At 40.2% G+C, this 20,336-nt stretch overlaps 1 protein-coding gene across 1 annotated transcript in view; it reads left to right on the forward strand.

Moving 5' to 3' along the window:
• The window catches only part of syn2b (synapsin IIb), an 85,019-nt gene extending 71,293 nt beyond the window's left edge, over positions 1 to 13,726 (forward strand). Inside the window, exons 8-13 of the mRNA XM_084349247.1 lie at positions 399 to 473; positions 2,145 to 2,247; positions 5,443 to 5,619; positions 5,806 to 5,872; positions 9,681 to 10,560; positions 11,602 to 13,726. Of these exons, the coding sequence (XP_084205373.1) occupies positions 399 to 473; positions 2,145 to 2,247; positions 5,443 to 5,619; positions 5,806 to 5,872; positions 9,681 to 10,560; positions 11,602 to 11,755 (1,456 nt within the window). The 3' untranslated portion in view covers positions 11,756 to 13,726. The remainder of the gene's footprint in view (positions 1 to 398; positions 474 to 2,144; positions 2,248 to 5,442; positions 5,620 to 5,805; positions 5,873 to 9,680; positions 10,561 to 11,601) is intronic.
• Positions 13,727 to 20,336: the final 6,610 nt, after the last annotated feature.

Raw genomic sequence — 20,336 nt, forward strand, 5'->3', positions numbered from 1 at the left:
TCAGAGAAAAAAAATTTTTTTTATCCCTTTTTCGACAATGGACACCAGTACAGAGTTAACGTATGTGCTTAATTTAATGATAAGAATGAATTAGACAGGGTGCGCTATGGTCCCTGGTCTGTTACGTGTAAACCTGCAGGCTACATCCGCTGTAAAACAAAGAGCCGGTGCTAACTAGCAAATTTATGAGGATGCTAATCTGCTTGATAAGCTGCAGCTGTGCATGTTGCCTGCATACGCTGTCTTCTCTTCATTTTTCTTCTAAAGCTAGCACTGAAACCACACTCCTCCTCCTCCTCCTCTTCCTGCTACAAGGTTGTCTAAATCTGTCTTGCCTGTAATTTATCATTTCTAAAAGTGTCTGTAATAATTTAACACATAATTTCCTCTTCTTCCAGGCGAACATCCATCTCTGGTAATTGGAAGAGCAACACTGGATCTGCCATGTTGGAACAAGTAGCCATGACTGACAAGTGAGCACTGCTTCTGCATTAGTGATGCTCAGGCTGCCCTGGTGTCACACGTCACTGTTAGTCATTGTGCGCTCGCTCACACATCGGTAAACACACAGAGGTTTGGAAATCAGTTGATGGAAAGTAACTAGGTATATTTACTCAAGTACTCAAGTACTCAAGTAAATTAAGTAAAAAGTGAAATTTGGAGGCACTTCTACTTCACTTGATTATTTACATTGTCTGCTACTTTATACTTCCACTCTACTACATTTTGGAGGCATATATTGTACTTTATATTGTACTTTATATTCTACTACATTTATATACACTGATTCAGATGATAAAACAATGCTGAATATCGGATCTTGTAATCGGCCTGGTCGATAAACAGTATAAACATATGTGTGAATATATGTATAAATTACTTTTATTTGTACTAATGATACTTAAAGACATTTAGTATCAGATAATGACATACTTTTTTACTCAAGTACTATTCATATGAGAGACCTTCTCTTTTACCAAAGTAATATTGTAACATGATAAGACAGGAAATAAAGTGTGTGGTTTGTGATAACAGGGTTTTCCATTATGAAAGGCTAAAAGAAGAAATTGTAATGTTTTCAATTTGAGCTGCTCTGTTCATGGTTAAAATCTGAATTATACACCTATTTTCACAGCATCTATTTTGACCTGTCACCACAGGAAATGTGCAGGTGTAATTAAAAACATTAATAATGGATGCTGGCTCACTGGCACAGCTAACAGAGACACTAAAATGGAACAGAGACTCGTGCTTTTTCTGCTACAATGAGTGAAAACGTGAGCTTTGAACACGTTCATTAAAGCACAAATGTCTGAATGGGGCACCACTGAAGAAATAGTTCAAAAAAACAATATCAAAGTAACTATTTTCATTTTAAATACAGATTCTGATTTGTCACACAGTTGTAGCTCAATGTGCTCAGATTTGAACTCTCCAAAACTTACACTGCCACTAGCTCAAGCCCACACAGAATGACATTTCGCCACTTTTCCTCATCAAAATAAATCATTAAATGACCTTACGGCCAGACTGCAAAACCAAAAAACATAAAAATCAGAACAAGCGTCTTTAACCTGCATCAGCAAGTAACAGGACAGAATGCAGAGACTTTAGACCTCGCAATTGTGAGCTAATAATCCTTTTTCGAGGCTGTAGAAAGTGCTGAATATCTTCCCCTTGTCCAGCTACGTTATCCTTTTGGCCATTATTGATGTGTTGTTTTTTGCCCTAGTCTGATTTGATGCAGTTTTCCAGACAGTTAGTCAATGAAGCCCTTTACAGAAGCCAGCAGCAGCACCTTTGTGGTCTCCAGCTGGGGCGAGAGAGGTTCTGTAACGGGTTTACTGTCAGGATAAACGCCCTGAAGAACAATATTTGCACGGACATACTGTGCTGAAGTGATACATGAGTCAATAATTTTGAGAAAGTGGTGTGCAATAGCTAAACTTTATTTTTTTCCTGACACTAAGAATGGTCTTAGGCGGGAAAAAGTTTTTATTTCCTGGTTGTTTTTTGTACAAAAACCTGCAACTTCTCTTCACCCAGTCCAAACTTTGCAACTCAACAGTTTTTCAAACATGTTTTTGTTTGCCGTATAGGGTTTATAATTCTTTGCAGGCCTAATCCATTTCCCTCTGTGATAGGTACAAGCTGTGGGTTGATACCTGCGCAGAGATCTTCGGAGGGCTGGATATCTGTGCTGTCAAAGCCATCTGTGGCAAGGATGGTAATGACTACATCACCGAGGTGAGACACACTCACAAAGAGGGGAGGGAGGTGGATTTTGTAGCAATGATTTTATCACTTCACCACTGTTTTAATTGACTCCTGCCTTTTGTTTGGAGACTTTCACCATATTGACATCAGCCTGTGGGAGTTATGTTTCACTAGAGTATTAATAAGGTCTTTCAGTTTTAAATTTAGCGTGTCTGGCCTAATTTACACTGCTGGGGCCTTAGATTGTCTGACTGGGAATAAACTGATTGAACCTAACCTGGATACACATTAGGAGTCTGATAACTAACATCTGGTGATATCTCAAGAGTAAGTATGGCTAATCTCTGTGGTATCTACTGTATTCTGTTAGTCTGTTTATGTGTCTTTCTCAACACAGTTTTCTGTTGGGTTGATTTCTGCGACACTTTTTCTGTTTTTTCTTTCCAGCAATTTTACAGCATATCGGTTTCATGTTTCACAGTCTTTAGTGTTGAAGTCATGACCACAATGGTTGTAAATAACACTATAACTTTTCTCTTAAATATCTTTCCTAAAAGTCAAGACTCACTATGGAAAATCGCAAATAATTCTCTGATCCCATCATCACCACTAAATAGTTTAAAAATGAGCTAAAAGCTCAAAGGCGAGTAGGAGATTTCACACAGCACATGATGATATTAAGACTGAGAACATGCCACTGTTCAGTGGGTCATCTTCCACCCAGTTGTTACAGTTTTGGCTCGAGGTCACGAAAAGCAGACACTGTGTAATGCAAACACTGTGGCACAGCTAGTAGAGTCAAACCAGAAGTGGCAGGTCATGGATGGACAACCAATCTCATTTCCCACAGTTGTAAGATGGCGCTGGTGGTGCGTTGTGAGAGCCAGGAGGAGATCCTGAGAAGGTCCTGGCTCAAGCTCAGATGCAGAGACATGCTTAGCCTCAGATACTGAGACTGGTTCAGGCTTTGACAGAGGGTCAGGATCAGACAGAGAGATGGGTTCGGTGGTTTTTAGGACGATTGAGCGTGTAGAATCGGCGGCGGCTCGTCTGTGAGAGAAATCTTTCTGGTGAAAAGAGAAATGGAAAAAAGAAAGGAAATAGCCCCTTGAGCCTGTTCCTGTAGTGAACATGATTTCACCCGTTTAATCCAGCACGGTTTCATCTTATTATTCTCCTCTGCCTCTTCACCAGTGCCATTTGCAAGTTTTATCAGACATATTTCTGATTAGAAGCGGCGCTATTAGCGACAGTGGTGTCACGCAGGTGCAGTGCGTACGAGCTTGTTGGTCACCAGCTGTAGTCTTTGCAGTGTGTTCAAGTGCAGCTTTTTGGCCGAGACTCAGGAGACGGGAGGCGACGCATCAGTCGACCTTCGACGCAGCAACTTCTTTGATGTCAGTTTGCTGTTTCAGGGCCTATAGATCAAGAGACATGATGAGGCTCATTAGCACAAAATCATGATCAGACACAGAGACAGGTTTAGGTTCAAGCTCAGTCATGTCTTTTGACTGCATTGGTGGATAACAGTGAAGCCTGAGGAGAGCTGGGAGGTGGAATGACTGGAGAATGACAATGAGAACTAATGGAAATATACTTGCACCCAATTTGACAAGCCTACGAATGATCCTTGCTGGGACTCTGAGGCAACAGCTGACAGGACATAGGCAAGATGGCTTCCTGAAGAGCCAGGAGAGAGTTATCCAAAGGGGTGCAGGACTAGAGAGCCACGAAGCAGGTAGAAGGCTAACATACAGGAGCTAGTTAGAAATTAAGCTCTAGAAGTATCCAAACAGGAGAAGAAGAATTGAAAGACTCAGGATCTGGAGCAGGGACTAATTTGGCCACAGGATTGAAGTGTTGAGTGGCCAAGAGTTCTGCCAGCTCAGGGAGCAACTCAACAAGCCCGGGTTTGTAGGACACAAACTGGAGTGCTATAGAGACAGCTGCCTCTCTCTGGATGTATTTTGGCAGTAGGTGCAGTGTAACTCAATGGTGTAGGTCAACTCAGTACCCCATCCATGGTAAAAGCTGGGCTAACTTGGTCCATTTTTGTTAATATTCTGGCAGCTGACAATGAGTAGCTGGACCAAGATTGTGTCAGTGACACTGCACATATGTTTCAAAACAGTTTGAAAGTCAGTAAACAAGCTTAGAGTTGGTCATGGACTGGCAGTCAAAACAGGCAAACAGATCCAACGGCGGTGAGGCAGGGCAGCAGGTATACAGACAGGTAGGTGTTTACAACTCGCAGATGATAACTAGCGGGCAAGAATGACTCAAGGCCAGTAGTAAACCAAGGTTTATACAGACGAAACAGGTACAACAGGCTGCTGAGCGGGAAACTCCAGGAGGGACAATGAGTGGAGGAGTGAGCATGACAAAGTTTGGATAATTATGATGACAAAGCCCAGTCAGAGAGTCTGAGGAGGATGAAGAGGGAGATGATACAGGAGCCACAGCGACACCAACACCCAGTCTCTGCGGTATAAGCTTGTTTCTAAACATCCCACTTACACTTTTAAACAGCCCGACTGTCAGAACAAAATAGTCAGTAGTTTAGTAGAAGGTTGATTAGACACTGAAGTGGGAAAGACGTGAAAAATCCCATGAGTCATCTCTACTGGAAAGTGTTTCGGTCTCTATTATGCTGCAATAAAATTGCTGGGTGGATATCCATTTACATGGATGTTGATTGCTCCTTAAAGGTCCCAAATGCTCATTCTGGGTGTCTGCTAGAAAATGTTTACATGCTTTAATGTTCAAAAAAACATCTATCTGAACACAGGGTTCAGACGCGCCTGTCCCCTTAAAGGTGCAATATGTAAGAATTGGTTGCAAAAAGCAACTAGTAACTCAATGCAGTCCTAACATCACAAATGGCACCAAAATTAAAATGCTATAGTATGGCATGTGGTAATAATTACTGTATGTCTCATATATCATCATTTATTTTAAAACATAAACTTTCCGTGTCCATAAAAACATCTATCCATATAAACTAAAACCCACCACTGTAACCAAATCTAGACAAATACTACACAAATGTTCTGTCTGGAGAAGTTACTGTTACACCACAGAGCACTTACCACACATGACCACTGTGTTGTTTAACCTCCTTTGTTTGTCTGTCCTGACTTTGTTATCCAGTCTGGGTCAACAACATTTCAGTCATGTAATCTTTTCAATAAAAACATCCCCATTTTCTGTGTCCTCTTTGTCCAGGTTGTGGGTTCATCTATGCAGCTGATTGGTGATCACCAGGTGGAGGACCGCCAGCTCATCTCAGACGTGGTGCTGGCTAAGATGAATCAAGCTCTGGCTGCCAGGTCATCTAGTGTTTCCCGCTCACCTGCTCGCTCCCCTCAAGGCCAGAAGCCAACTACTGTGCAGCCCCAACAGGTAGAGGCTGTGTGAAACCCCCCAGAATGGATAACCTAAAATTAATATTAACAGTAACATTTGCTTCAATTCTTGTATAAGATATAAGAAGAAGCAGGACCCAAGATGTTCTTTACCAGAACCCTCTTAACCATGTTTGCCTTTCTTTCCCTCCCTTTGTCTTTCTGTCTCCTCGCTCTCTCCCAGAGTGCTGCCCTTAAGGAAGGACTGGCAGATCCAAACAGGACCTCGGGCCAGCGCCCTCAACCTCAAGGTTGTCTTGACACTGCTCTCCATTGTAATACAAGTGCTGCCACTGTAGGGCCAAAGCATGTCTTGGGAAAGACTCTCTGAAACAGTTGTAGGACAGTTCACTCTCTGACATCGGAAGAGATTATTACGAAATGAAGTAGCCACTATTTGAAAAAATTAACATCCTCTGTCAAAAACACTGCTCAATCAGCAGAATAAAAGTTGGCACTGTATGTTTCTGCAAAGCATGGCAGACAGATTTGAAAGGTCATAAACATGTACTGTGATATGACACGTATTGTAGAAACGTCATGAATCAGTGGTTTGCCGAAACATTACCGCCCACTTTTTGTTGCTGCGACTGGTCTGCAAAATAAGCACTGCCATCAGAGAAAAAAAACTCACCTGGAAAAATTTCAATTTACTAGAGGAAATAAAATCAAACAACTAAGATATAACATGTTATTTGGTGAGCTTTAGAGATGCCTGTAGGTGAATTTTCTTACCTTTGACAGAGCAATGCTCACTGTTTCCCCCTGTTTACAGTGTTTTAGCTAAGCTAAGCTAAAGGCCTGCTGTGCTGTGAATCTTCCCATCTAATTTTTGGCAAGAAAATGAATGTGTATTTTCCAAAATAATTCCTTTAGGAGTAAGAGCAGTTTGTATTATACCGGCATCCTTATCTCTGTTCCTTGAAGGTAACACTGTCCGTCATCATTGCCTTAAACTAACACACTGGTTTCATGGATTCAGTGTAGATAGCGATGATTGCTGCAGTGATCTGGGTCCAAGAAAAGAAAAAGATCTCTGCTGTCTGTTTGAACTAGAGCGTTGTCTCTGTCGAACTTTTACCACTTGACTTAACAAACAAATGTTCAGTGCAGTGCATTTATCCAGCCTGTTGGGTTTAATTGCAGCCATAGTGTCTGTGTGAGTGTGGTGATGTTTGTGCTCAGGGCTGTTAAAACTAAATGTGCCTGATAAAAGCAGTGGTATAACATGCTCAATTAACAAAGCCATTATTATTGTTGTTGTTGTACTGTTTTCCGTGTGTGTGTTTGCATGTTTGTTAATTATCTTGAATTCCTTTTCTGTCGTTTTGCATGGATGTGCCAGTACTCCATGTCATGTTCGATGTATTTCGGCTGGTTGTTTTAGGAATGCCAGCTTTTTATGTTTTACAGGAATAGTTAGAGATGAATATGTGCAAGTAAGATTTCAGTTTAATTTATTTTAATCTTCCTGATTGGACAGTGGCAGACATGAGCGTATTTTTACATGTTTATTTTATATGCATTCTTAAATGGAAAGTAATTAAGATCCCTTCTTAAAGGGCGACTTCACCGATTTTAAACATCAAAGTGTGTTAACATGTTTTGAGGAGCACTGCTACATGGAAAAAGTAGTATAAAGCCTTCTGTGGCTCCAGAGGAAGCTGATAAATTGCCTCCAGTGATGTCAATAATGGCCTGAGTTGCATTTTGAGTAATGTAGGCACCAAGTTTTGAAAAAGAATTAAAAAAGGTGATTTCTGTGGTTCTGCTGCATCGATTTTGATCATTTGTTTTTAAGCTGTCCAACAGTGTTATTGGAGTACAATGCTAGATCAGTGGGCTGCTTCTCAAAACCTGACGCCTACATCAACCACAAAGCAACTTAGCCAATGAGTGACATCACTGGAGGCAATTTATCAGATTACATGCAGCTTTCTCATTTCCTACTACTTTTTTCACAGGCATAAATACTCCCCATGCCCTGTAAACACACGTTCATTTGTAAAATTGGTGGTGTTACCCTTTAAATGTGCTGCTCATGATCACTATGCAAGTTCTGGTCAGCTCAGTTGTGTTTCTGTCTTAGTGATGATTAATGCTCTGCTTTTGAATCCTTCTTGTCATCTTTAAATCATGTTTATTGTTCTGGTGAAAATCAGTTTATGGTGAACAAAACTTCCTGTCAAGCAACAAATCCCCTTTCCAAGACCTGAATGTTTTGTGAATAACTGCTCTGTGTTGTCTTTGGTTGTAAATTAACCCTAAATGTTCTGTGTTATGATACCTGAGACAAGACAAAGTGGCTTCATACGGTACACAATGCATACTTTTCTTGGCAATTATCAGACCTGGTTACGTGATTAATGAAAAGTCTCTAAGAAAATATGCATCTTTTTCTTTCTCTGCATGGTCATTGCTAATTTGCTTGGAACTCTGAACCACTGAATTTCTGATATTTGATCTTAACACGCTATCTGGCTGTAAATATTAGTTGTTTTGATCCTTCCTAATTGATATGAAGAGGTTTAGTTTAGCAGAAACACAGGTCTAAAGGTTTGCCAATTTGTTCACTTACATAGCTGAACTGCCTCTTCAGAAAAAGCATTCAACAAATGTATAATTGTGAGAACTATACAAACAAATATAGTTAACAATAATGACTAATTCAGGGTTTGTATCCAAGCAAATTGTTTGTGTCTCCTTTTACAAATTGTGTTTGTACAAATGGTATTTTCTTTGGTTTTTATGTGCCGTGAGTCCCAAGCAACCATTGGGATGCTTTATGACAAACTCTCAAACAAAGCTGATAAAACGTAAGACTAATAGCCATTTAGCTGCCCTAAAGAAAAGTCTGGGATGAATTTTCATGAAGGTTTTTGTAGTGATCATAGCACGTGAACATGATCATGTATATAATGTCATTAAAATCCTAAATATAAATGTATACAGTAATCATAAATTAATATACTCCTTCCAAGCTTTCTTCAAAAAAATCTTTTATAAAAGGCTTTAAAGGATAAGTTCACCCAAAATTGAAAATTCAGTCCTTATTTGCTCATCCCCGCACGAGCTCAACCATGCATTGAGCCTGTGAATGACGTCTTTTCAAAAATATATTTGGGATCTCTGGGCTTCCGGAGACTTGAGTAAGAAGGTTTTTAAAGCTGTGATCAGATTTTTTTTTGTTTTTTTACGTTTTAGAACAAGTCCCCATCTACTTCAGTTGTTTAGGAGAATGCTGCAGCGCTGATTTGCTTCAAAGCCCCAGAAATGTTTAATGAACTATAAAACTTGACCAGACTTTCCTTCCGCATGCGGGTGAGCAGATAATAGCAGAATGTTTTCCTCTTTTGGGCGAACTTATCCTTTATACGTGTGATTTACAACAAGACTATAATCCTGCATCCTGGAAAGTGAATTATGAGTCATTGGAAACTCATCCCTGCCCAGTCTCTTCCTTCTCAGCATGTGTAATCAGTTTTTTGTGCTGCATGATGAGTTGCTTTGCTGCCTGTGTTTGAGTTTTTAAGTTGTTTGATATTCGTTCTTGATTGTATAATTTATCTTATTTGTATTTCCTTTCTTTTATTTGCTTTCCTTTCCTCTCGTTGCCTTTTTTCTATCACTACACTTCATCCTCACATCACATGAGCTGTTGTGCATAAAAGCAACCAACACTTGATATTTGGCATGATAGGCGAGTCACCACACCTTCTCTTAACTGTTGATCTGCCGCCCCCTGCTGGTCACTGTAGTCCCTTGCTCCAGATGAGTTGGTTAGGGTTTCTATGAATGTGAGAGGTCATCATGTGAATGGGCATGTCTAGACTCAAGCTCATATCTGTATCATGTTCTGCTTTGGTCTTTGGTGAGTGTTACAGACGGCTGGTTTTCTAACTGCTGCACTTAAACAACAGGAGCTAGATTGAAGAAATAATTATGCTTATTTATTTCTTTACTTGTCCTTTTGCTTTTTTATTTTGCTTTTCTTGCCTTTATCTGTTAAATAGCGATCGAACTATAATCTAATTTAACTGTGTTGTCTCAATCTTTTAGGTGCACCAGTGAAATCACAGAGTGTAGAGCAATCGTCAGAGTCAGCTAAGAGAGCATCTGAACCAGTACCAAAGCCCAGCCAGGCCCAGAAACCTGGTCCAGGTCCAGCTCAGAAACCAGCTCAGGCTCAGAAGCCAGGTCCAATCCAGAGGGCGGGCTCAGTCAACAAGCCTCCAGTGCCGAGGCCTCCCCCGATGACAAGAGCCCCATCCATCGCAAAGTCAACCGCGGGCTCTGCTTCTTCCCCAGCCCCAGCCAAAGCTTCACCGTCATCCCCGGCTAAAGCTTCACCATCATCCCCTAAAGCAGCCGCAGCAGCTCCAGGTTCTCCCCCAACCAGAGCAGCAGCAGCAGCAGCAGCAGCAGCAGCACCATCAGCCTCCCCTCCTGCTCCAGCACCAGCTCCAGCTACTCCCCCAGCAGCAGCTCCTACTACAGAGCAGCCCAAGCCCCAGCCTCAGGGCTCCCCATCCCCAGCTCCTGGCAAACCAAAAGAGCTGCCCCCTAAACCCACACCACCTGTAAAGCCCATCCCTCCTGTACGCAGGAATTCAAAGCCACAGATCCAGCCAAAGCCACAAACCCCACCTCTTCCCAAAGCTTTGCCCAAACCCCAACCTGCCGCCGAAGCCCCAGCACCCACTCAGGCCTCAGATGCTGTCTCAGCCCCTGCCCCAGCACAGGTTCAGTCCCCAGCCAAAGTCAGCCAGTCCCCAACTAATGTCCAGTCTCCAGCCAAGGCTCAGCCCCAGGCCAAGCCGCCCTCTCCTTCCCCAAACCCCGAGTCTGTCCCAGCTGAAGCAGCCGCGGCCCCCGCTGAGGGTGAGGCCCCTGTGGAAGAACAGCCAGGATCCCAGCAGAAGACCCATCCTCTGCTGAAGTAAGAGCCGTATTATCAACCCACTGTTGATAATGCAACGACATGCATTTCAATGGGCCATACTTTGTGTTTAGGATACAAAATTAAATCTCAAAATCAACTCTTCTATAGAAAGATAATGTATGTCACTGAAGTCCAATCAATAGAATATTTTTTTTTAAAAGTGTCAGTCCAACTGGTAACACTTTGGGTAACACTTTATTAAAGCTCCCTATTTAGCATTCATAAGCAGTATATAAACATTTAATATGTAGCTATAAGCAGATATGCAGCAGTGTGCAGTGATATTAAAGGGTAACGCCACCAATTTAACCCATTAAACTGTCTTAAGCAGTACCACTACATATGTGAAAAATGTATTATGAAGCCTTTTGTGGCTCCAGAGGAAGCTGCATGTAATCTAAAATAAATTGCCATATTGACACTCAGCGGCTAAGTTGCATTGTGGGTAATGTAGGCCCCAGGTTTTTAAAGGAGGAAGAATGTGTGGAATAAAGAAGGATATGTCTCTGGTTCTGCTGTCCCAATTTTGATCATTTGTTTTTAAACTCTCCATAATGAGTCAAACAATGTTAGGAGTGCAATGTTAGACCAGCGTGCCTACATTACCCACAATGCAACGTAGCCACTGAGTCACAAACCAATAATAAATGACAATATAACATTAATTATGCAACACATATCATTATTTAAAATACTGTACATTAATGACCACTTGTCCTTATATCTGCTTATTACTACATTCAGATGTGTTATAAACAATTTATTATATGTTCATAAACTGCTTATGTATGAATAACAGTGTTAACAATTTGGGATGTTTTTCAAAGATAATTGTACAAATAAAGTTTTTGTGACTTTTTGGCCCCCCTACACATTTCCCTATTTGTCTTCCCTCCATACCATTCCCCCTAACTTCCTTTACTAACATTCACGTAATCCTCTTCTCCCTTCCTTCATTCCTCCCTGCATCCTTCCTTCCTTCCCTCCTCTCCCCCCTTTGTTCTCCTGTATCTCTTCTTCCTCCCCTTCCCTCCCCAGTAAGTCCCAGTCCCTGACCAATGCCTTCAACGCCTTCAGCGACTCCACTTTCTTCCGCGGGGTCTCGAGCTCCGGAGGTGATGGCCAAGACGAGGCGAAGGCCGAGACCATCCGCAACCTCCGAAAGTCCTTCGCCAGCCTTTTTTCTGACTAGACACAGCCGAAACCGTAGTCAGCTCCTTATTGATTCTGGCCCACCCCCATTTAACTATTGGCCAGTGATGACTTGATTGACATTAAATGTGAACCAGTCTGAGATTAAACTTTGTGTGTTAACTGTACTGTATCCCCTCCATCCCCATCCCTCTTCTCCTCCCTTTTCAGCCTCACTGTGTGAGTAACAGTGAGGCCTGCTGGGATATTCAGCTAATGATGCTGTGCCAGAGTAATTGGACTGAAGGAGTTACGTCATTGATACAGAATAGAATAGAATAGAATAGAATAGAATAGAATAGAATAGATTAACAAAATGTCTATTTTTCCCAGAGCACACTTTAAGGAACACAGTATATGGAAAGTATAAAAGTAAAGACTACAGATGGAATGTAAATACAGTATATATACACACATATATATATATACAGTATATAAATACAAACATATATAACTATAAATGGAGATAAGCCAATAATATACAAAAAAATCCAGTAGCTTGTTTCAATTAGCTGTTGCCAGTGACATAACTCTTTCATTCAGTGGCTGGATTCATACACGTTTTTAAAAAATAATTAGATATTTGACATTTGATGGTTTCTCCCACAGTGAATCAAGTTTTGGTCATTAAGTGAAAGTATGTGAGTGAAAAAATCAATTGTTCCTGTGTAAATCCAGCCGTTGTGTCTCTGGTCCTTGGCTACTGTCTACTGGGCTCATCATTGCTGCCCCCTTTTTTCGTCTTACAAGCCTTGAAGTTCATTGTTGTGTGAGGGAGTTGGAAATATGTGTATGTTCCTCTGTGTTCAATTGTTATGCATGGCTCCTCCAAGTGGCTCAGTGTGACTTTTGGAGCAGGTGGGAGCTCTATCAGCGTTGAGTTTTCCCTCCGTTTTCCTCTCTCTCCTTCTCTCTCTCTGTCTCTCTCTCTCTCTCCCTCTCTCTAGATGTTGTAGCCTTATTGTGAACATGTTTTCAAACCACAGCTACATGTGTTAGCTGTGCAGGCCTGGGTCGATTACAACTCGAAATCCATTCACTTGCTCAAAGTGTTTGAATGCTGAAGTATCGAGGGCCAAATCAATAGCAACTCGTGTAACTTTGGGTGCATTGGGATTTGGCCCAGAGCACCAGACTGAATAAATCAATCCTTGAAAAGTAAGTGAATGCATTTCGAAGAGTAAAAAGACTCATGTCTGTAGCTGTGACTGGTGATCTCTTGTTTCACCTCTGTGTAGATCTATCAACAGTATTGTAATTTGTTGATTATTCTCATGAAAAGACATTGAGACAGTAGTGCAATAACACCTCGACATGACTGTTGAGCGCTGTCACCCCATTATAAATATAAATATGATCATACATACAGGACATGTGTATCTGTTAAATACCTTATTCTTACATTCCCTTTAAGGTTCCGTTCAGTGGCGACTTTCCAGGTTGCTTTGTGCTGCAGTCAGAAGCTGGCTTTCAGATTAATATGCCATTTTAAACTGTTGGTTTTTCTGATGAATCCTGTTTGTACCGTGGGACTGAATTTAAGGCAACCTGGAATGAACCCAGCACCTTGACTGGTCATTTTCAGTTGAGTTGCTGCATTTCGAGTTAAGTAAAAAGAAAAAGAAAAAACAAACAAAAAAAAAACACTTAAAAAACGCATATCAACCTGTCTGCTTATCCATCTCCAGTACTATGTTGAAAGTAAATTATAACATATTGTATTTGTATGTATGTATGTATGTGTCATCTCAGGAGTTTATTTTTTGTAATATATTGATCGATTGATTTATTTTTTGAGGCTCCATATTTATGGTACAGTATATATATTGTTTGTTTTGTATTGTGTTTTTATTTGTAACGCAATACTGCTTTGCATGATCTGGTGACTGGTAATGTTTTTGTTTTTTTTCTGTACAGATAAAAGTTAATAAAGATGTGGTTCCATCATTCCACTGATTCACTAAGTAAGATTCATGCTGGTGGCTGTGCTTTTTGTTTAAGGGGCGCATAAAGATGTTGTGAAAGCAATGAATAATGTCTTCTGTGACTTTTGAGGAGCTGTGTCAGAAATAATTTTGATGGTGTCAACATTGCATTTAATGATAGATATTTTTGACAATTTCCAGCTGTTCTGTTGCGTTTTTAGCGGGAAGTCGGGTCATCTCCAGCCGTGTTCGTGGTGACAAAAACAGCTGCTTACAAAGACACCTTGGGACAACTCCAACTGAGTTTGCGACGATCCAAACAGGTATTTTATGCCAAAACATGATATTTTCCTAACCCTATCCAAGTGGTGTTTGTGCCTAAACCTAACCAGACCACAGCATTGTGCCCATTGAAAATAGAAAATTAATGTAAAGTACAACATATCTTTGGTTTGCACAACGTACGACTGGGTTGACTTGGGGCATAGAGCGATATGGGTACCACGTAGGGAAGGGCTTGAAAAGAGTAGATTGAGTTTCATTACGGGAAATGTAGGATTCAGTAGGATGCAGCCTGAAACAGTCTAGGGACAGAAAGTAAAGATATCTCGGCTTCAATTATGACCATTCTTTTCTGAATCACACACACACACACACACACACACACACAGTAAAGTCTGCTGTGTTTTATGTAGCTGGACAGTTCAGTGAGGTATAGCGACATTTCATATTACATAAACTGCCTTGATTAAAGTTTTTCAACAACTTGCTGTACACTGATAGAAACCATGAAGTCATTATGATAAAAGCATGTAATGGTCTTCCAGTAAGTGCCCATTAGAGAAATTGCTGTACTTTGGCTATTTTCCTAATTTGACAAAAAGGCATGCTAATGGTGGAATCAGGTGGAAAAAACACCAAAACCTGTTTTCAGCTGTTTTAATGCGCCAAAGACTTTATTTTGGTGTGCAGTGCACAGAATATTCCATTATTCTGCCAACTGTGACATGGTTTTAAAATAAATATAAGTTAACAGTATATAACTAATTCACCTTTGTTGTATTGACTGAGTAAAGGTCATACCATTGTAATTAATAAAAGGTTTTCAGACATTTTCTTCCCTACGCCAAGGGTCTGAGGATAAAGGGTTGTATATGCTGTACAGGTTGGGAAGTCTGTAATCTGAAACTTGTGATTCTTTTATTTGACAACAACAAAGGCATCATTGAATGCTTTATCGAGAGTTTATAGCGTAAGGTCAAAGGCAGCTCTGTTTGTTTGAACAGTTTATACAAATACCGGAGTCAAATTCCCTGTTTGTGTACACATACTTGGCCAATAAAGCTGATTCTGATTCTGACAATTACAAAGACATCCATGGCTTTATGATCACAGGATGGTCATTAAGAAATTAGTAATTGTTGTACTCTCAACCCATATGGTTTTAAATCATTCTCCCTATTAAATATATTTCATTAATAATACAGAAGGGGAAAAGGCCTTACTTTGTACCTTTCAAAGTCAATGCAAAAAACCTCAAACATACAGTCACAAGATCCCTAATGGTGGAGGGCTGGGTTACACTGCCTGTGCTGAGCCAGCAGGTGGCACTATATACACATGGAAATATTAAATACGAGAACACTTCTCATCTGCAAAGATTGGTGCTTGTTGTGAAGCATTTAAGTAAGTTTTACAATCCTCTGGGTCGTTTGGATGTGCCTTGTTTGCTCTTCTCTTGCAGGTTCATTTAAACTTGAAGGACTGTCTGCTTCTGGTGACTGGGAGCACCTGGGCCCAGTGTTCCCAGTCACTGTAAAGTCTGCCACATGAGCCCTGTCCTAACAACTCTCTCCATTCTTTTCGTTTGGTTGCACACATATTTACCACATTGCATTTATTGTGACAGTCCTGACAATCAGAGAGATCGCTTACACTCTCTAGACTACCTCAAATGTATGAGTCAAAAACCATCACTGATGTCATTATTGGCCCTGTGATTACTGTGAGGTGCTGATCATGAAAGCTACAAGGTGGAGACAGTAATGATGACCCTTAATAATGATTCTTACTTTTGGTTTTTCATTCGTCATGTCATACTGCTCACCCCTCGCATTGCCAGCGTCTCACACATACCCCCTCTAAACTTTACACACTAACACTGATTAGCATCACCTTCATATATAGAACTACAAACACATAGAAACTACAAACATACATCTAAGATATCCAATCCATAACAATCTAGTTTACTCTGCACATAACAGCAGATTTCTCATGTTTTGTCACTCAAATTCTTTTTCATGTCTGAACTTTGATGTCAACTTTGATGTCAAACAAAATGTACATAAAGTAGGAGGAAAGAGGCCCTTTCAAAGTGTACTTCTAACAGTTTTACATCTTTAACATAAACCACAACACTTACGACAGTTTGTGTGTGTGTGTGTGTGTGTGTGTGCATGTGTTTAAACTAATACCAAATTTAAAAGGTATAAGCGATTTTAAACTTTAAAATACAAATCTGACGGACAGAGCCATTTCTCCAACAAGGCCTGCCATGACAGATGATGTGAATCACGTATCCAGAACTTCTCACGCAAACTCTTCATAAGCATCAATGTACAACTAAGGCAGAGGAAGCACGTTCTGCCTTTGGTTCTTGGTCCATGGGATGACCACGTCACTGGAGATCTGTGGGAACGTCTCCATTAGATTGCTCATAGGGACATGGACGTGGGTGGCTAGCGCACCAAAGCAAGCCTATACTAGCCAAACCCTGTTTGTGTTGGTGCTCATCCCACCCTGCTGGAGCCAGACAGAGCGAGGACGTGTGGAGTGAAGGCTCATCATTACATTGGTTAAACACTATAATATCCAGATTTAGTTCCAAAATTGATTGATGTTTGAGGATTGAGGGCGATATCAAGTCATTTTGATCGATTTTGAACAGCTTGCTCCCGTCATAGGCCTGAAAAATGGTTATCTCAGTTCCACTTTATAATAATTAAAGTGCCATGCCTGTGTAGGAGAGTCTTGTAAAGATACACAAGCGCTTTGATGATGAACATTTTCAGATACCAGAGCTCCTGTCCTCTGGGAGTCAACTGTATAAACAGTAAGAAAATATTGCTTCGTTTTGTTTGTTACAGCAAAACTCTCAAGGGCATCATTTCTTTTTAGTTGAGCACATAGAAATTCTGCGTGGGGAGGATGTTTCAGCATATGAGAGAGCACAGGAAAATGTGTGTGTGAGTGTAGGTCTGTAAATAAGCAAAGTGTGCCAGCTGTCTTAGTTCATGGTGTCAAGTTATGATAGTTCAAAGGCAGGTGAAATGACTGCTGCAAAGTGAAAGTGCTGAACTTACTGAACTACACTTACACTTTGTGTCTTTTGTGTTTTAATGCTTTAAAACAGGCTGTAAAGCTACACGCAAGAGCTAAACTTTGCCTTGATTTTCCAAACGCATCACTGTCATTGTTACAATGAGTTACTCGTTACTGATTTCTACAGTTAATTCTTTTGTATTGTGTGTTTTTAATTAGCACTTTTGGATATCTTTATGTAACTTTTTGATAATTTTTTTGTTTCATAAGGTGATGGAATAAATGTATTAATATCTTTTTGTTGCAAATCGAAGGACCAATTCGCTGCTAACACCAAACCAGAGAGCATGATTAGGGCATTAACACTGATGTCATTTTTTAACGAAAGTTTCTGTGGTGCACGAAATATAATGGCCGGTTCAAATAAATTGCGGCAAAACCATGGATACAAATTATGGTGTATAAAAATCCAAACTGAATAGGAATATTAAAGCCCTTTCACCTACATACCCAGCCACCATGTCATGTAGGAGCTGTATCGCTGGACCAGAGAAGAGGTCAGAGTCTGGTCAAGTCAAAAACAGGAACATTTATTTCTTCATGGACTGAACTTTTTGATAGTGGAAAAGTTTCTTCACCAGGCTGATCTGCTCCCCGTTGCATGTTACTGTGTGCTACCGGAAGTTCAAAACCTAATCAAACCACAATCTGTCAGCAGTCAAGGGAGCAGAGGGGCTCACATGATGCCACCTTTCATGTTTCATGTTTTAATGAACATTTCAATCTTCAATCTTCTGAAAAACATTATTTTTATTTCATGCGAGCAATATTAGTAGGCCTACATTAAAACATCCAGTACCTTGAGATTACAAGATGTGATTTCAAGAAACAATAAACACAATATAATAAGGTTAAGATTAACCCCAGTGGCTTTCAGTCAACAGAGAAAATACACAGTATGTAGATTTGAGTGTCTGATTAAGGATTAAAAGTGGAGTGAGGTTTAGGTTGGGGTTAGACCAAGGTCCTCAAACTTACAGACTGCACAATGAGACTCAAGAGATGCACATACTCAGGTGACTATTTGAGTGAATCTTTTTTTACACCTGATAGTTAGCTGAGTTTTAGTGGTTTACTATCCAAATGAAATTTAAGAAAATAATCATTACAAACTTTTTTTATTTTAAAGTTAGCATACCACTTAAAGGTTAGGGTTAGGGTTGATAAAGATACATAAAAACATTATTGTTCTGTCCACAACTAAAATGTTTATCAATGCAAGCTTGTAGTGTTTCCTTGACTACTTAATTGAGCTGAGTCCACTATCACTGTCTTTCAGCAGGTATATTCAGTCACATCTTATGAACCCAAAGCATGTATGCAAACGAGATTGTGATACCAAGGATGTGACTGAAATAGCCCCATTACTTATCATTAATATACTAACTGATTAAGAGGGCAGTAACCCAACAAGCAATATGTTAACTACACAGTCTGTGTTTATTGACAGGTAAGTAATCTCATGTCTTAAAAGGTACAATTTGTATGACTATGCAACAATTTGCATATATTCATAACTTTGTATTGCCAATGTGTTAACGGATTATAACGGAACTTAAAAAAGATGAGACCTTTCTCGACTTTCTTGGTTGCCTTTAAATGAATCCAGACTATTTCTAGACTATATCTATGTAAAGGTAAAATCAAAAGGATGTGAAGTTTTTGCTTTCTCCAGAGCGCCTTGCCACTCTTCACTCTCCAACAGTTCCAACAGTGTGCAACACTAGCTAATGTTAGCTTAGAAATGGAGTACGCCAATGTCAACCAACGTCTGGCACCCATCAAACGGAGTCCAACACCAAGTCCAAAGTCAGAGCTGATATTACTGCAAGACACGTAAAATCTGAGTGCATGTAGGCTTGTCAAATTACTACACTAGCTAACGAGATCCATGATACTAACTTGCAAAGGAAGAGATACAAGCAGGGGCGGCCAACTAACCTAAACTGTAATTAAAGCTAAGTTTAGCTAGCTAGTTGCAGCCTAACTCAACTGGTGTTGGTTGCTTTGGAAAATTAGATGATAAGGTAACTTGCAAACAGCAAGCTAGCTGATACCATGAAGCCAATGGTCCCAACAAAATGTAAAAAAAATTACATAAAGTAACATTACTCTAAATGTAGTTGTTTTGTACTTTCCTGTATTCAGTTTTTATTGCTGCGTTTAGTCTCATGTGGCCTATGTCACATCAGTGTTTTGGCTGCGCAGCCACTGGTGTCATTCATAAGAGACGTGTTTTGAATATTCAACTTAGTACCTTCAAAGGAATAGTTGAAAATATTTGGAAATACAGTTATTAGTTTTCTTGCAGAGAGTTAGTAGCCTGTGGGGTAGCCTAAGTATATTAGATGCTTAGCATAGAGACATGAAACTGGCGGTAACAGCTAGCCTGGCTCTGTCCAACAATATCACAATCTGCCTACCAATGACCAATGTCCACCATTTTACAGTGAGGAGTGGTAACTGTCTGGAGCCTCTTACAACTTACATTTTCAGTTTTGGTATGTGTAACCCACAGCATCTGAGCAGGTATTGACTCCCACAGCTTCTCTACACCTCTCCTGGACTCTGCCTTGTTTTGTTTTTTGTAGGTGTTGTGGGGTGTGGTGTGGCGAGAAGAAGGCACCAAACACTGGGTTCGGGATTGTGGTTGGGACCTTTGCTGCATTTTAATGATTCACAGAAACAATCCTCTCTTTGGCTCACAGTTAGCTTCATTACCTTACAGGGCATGGAAAAAAAATTCCTACTCAAATAATAATCTTATATAAAAAAAAAAAAATCATGAATAGTGTTCAAATAAGTGTTACTGTAGAATCAAGTTAAGTACAGCTCTGACAGGAACAAGCACTTTATACACAGACTGAAGTGCCTACTGACTCACAGCATGGCAGCCAGGTTAACCAAATCTCACCATCAGTAAGAAACACAGGAGGAGCTAACAGCATGCTACTGAACTTACCAAGTCGCAAAAACAGCATAAAAATGTAGTGGATAAATGTAATTTAAGATGTAAATAAACAGTACCAATGCACAATTTAAGTGGATGGGTGGTTTTAGTTAGTTAGTTAGTAAATTTTAGTAATATTTGATGATAATTCAGGCTGCTATTAACACTGCTTACCTTACAGGACATGGAAAAGCAAACTTTAAAAAAAGATGGCGGCCTCCGGGGAGCGTAACTGAAAACTACGGCATACTGCGAGGTACAAACAACAAGAACTACTGTATTATTGAGAGATAGACAGCGCAACATTGCCACCTAGTGACGTA

The sequence above is a fragment of the Pagrus pagrus genome, assembly GCF_965226575.1.
Source record: "Pagrus pagrus genome assembly, chromosome: 3".
In the NCBI taxonomy this organism is placed as follows: domain Eukaryota; kingdom Metazoa; phylum Chordata; class Actinopteri; order Spariformes; family Sparidae; genus Pagrus; species Pagrus pagrus.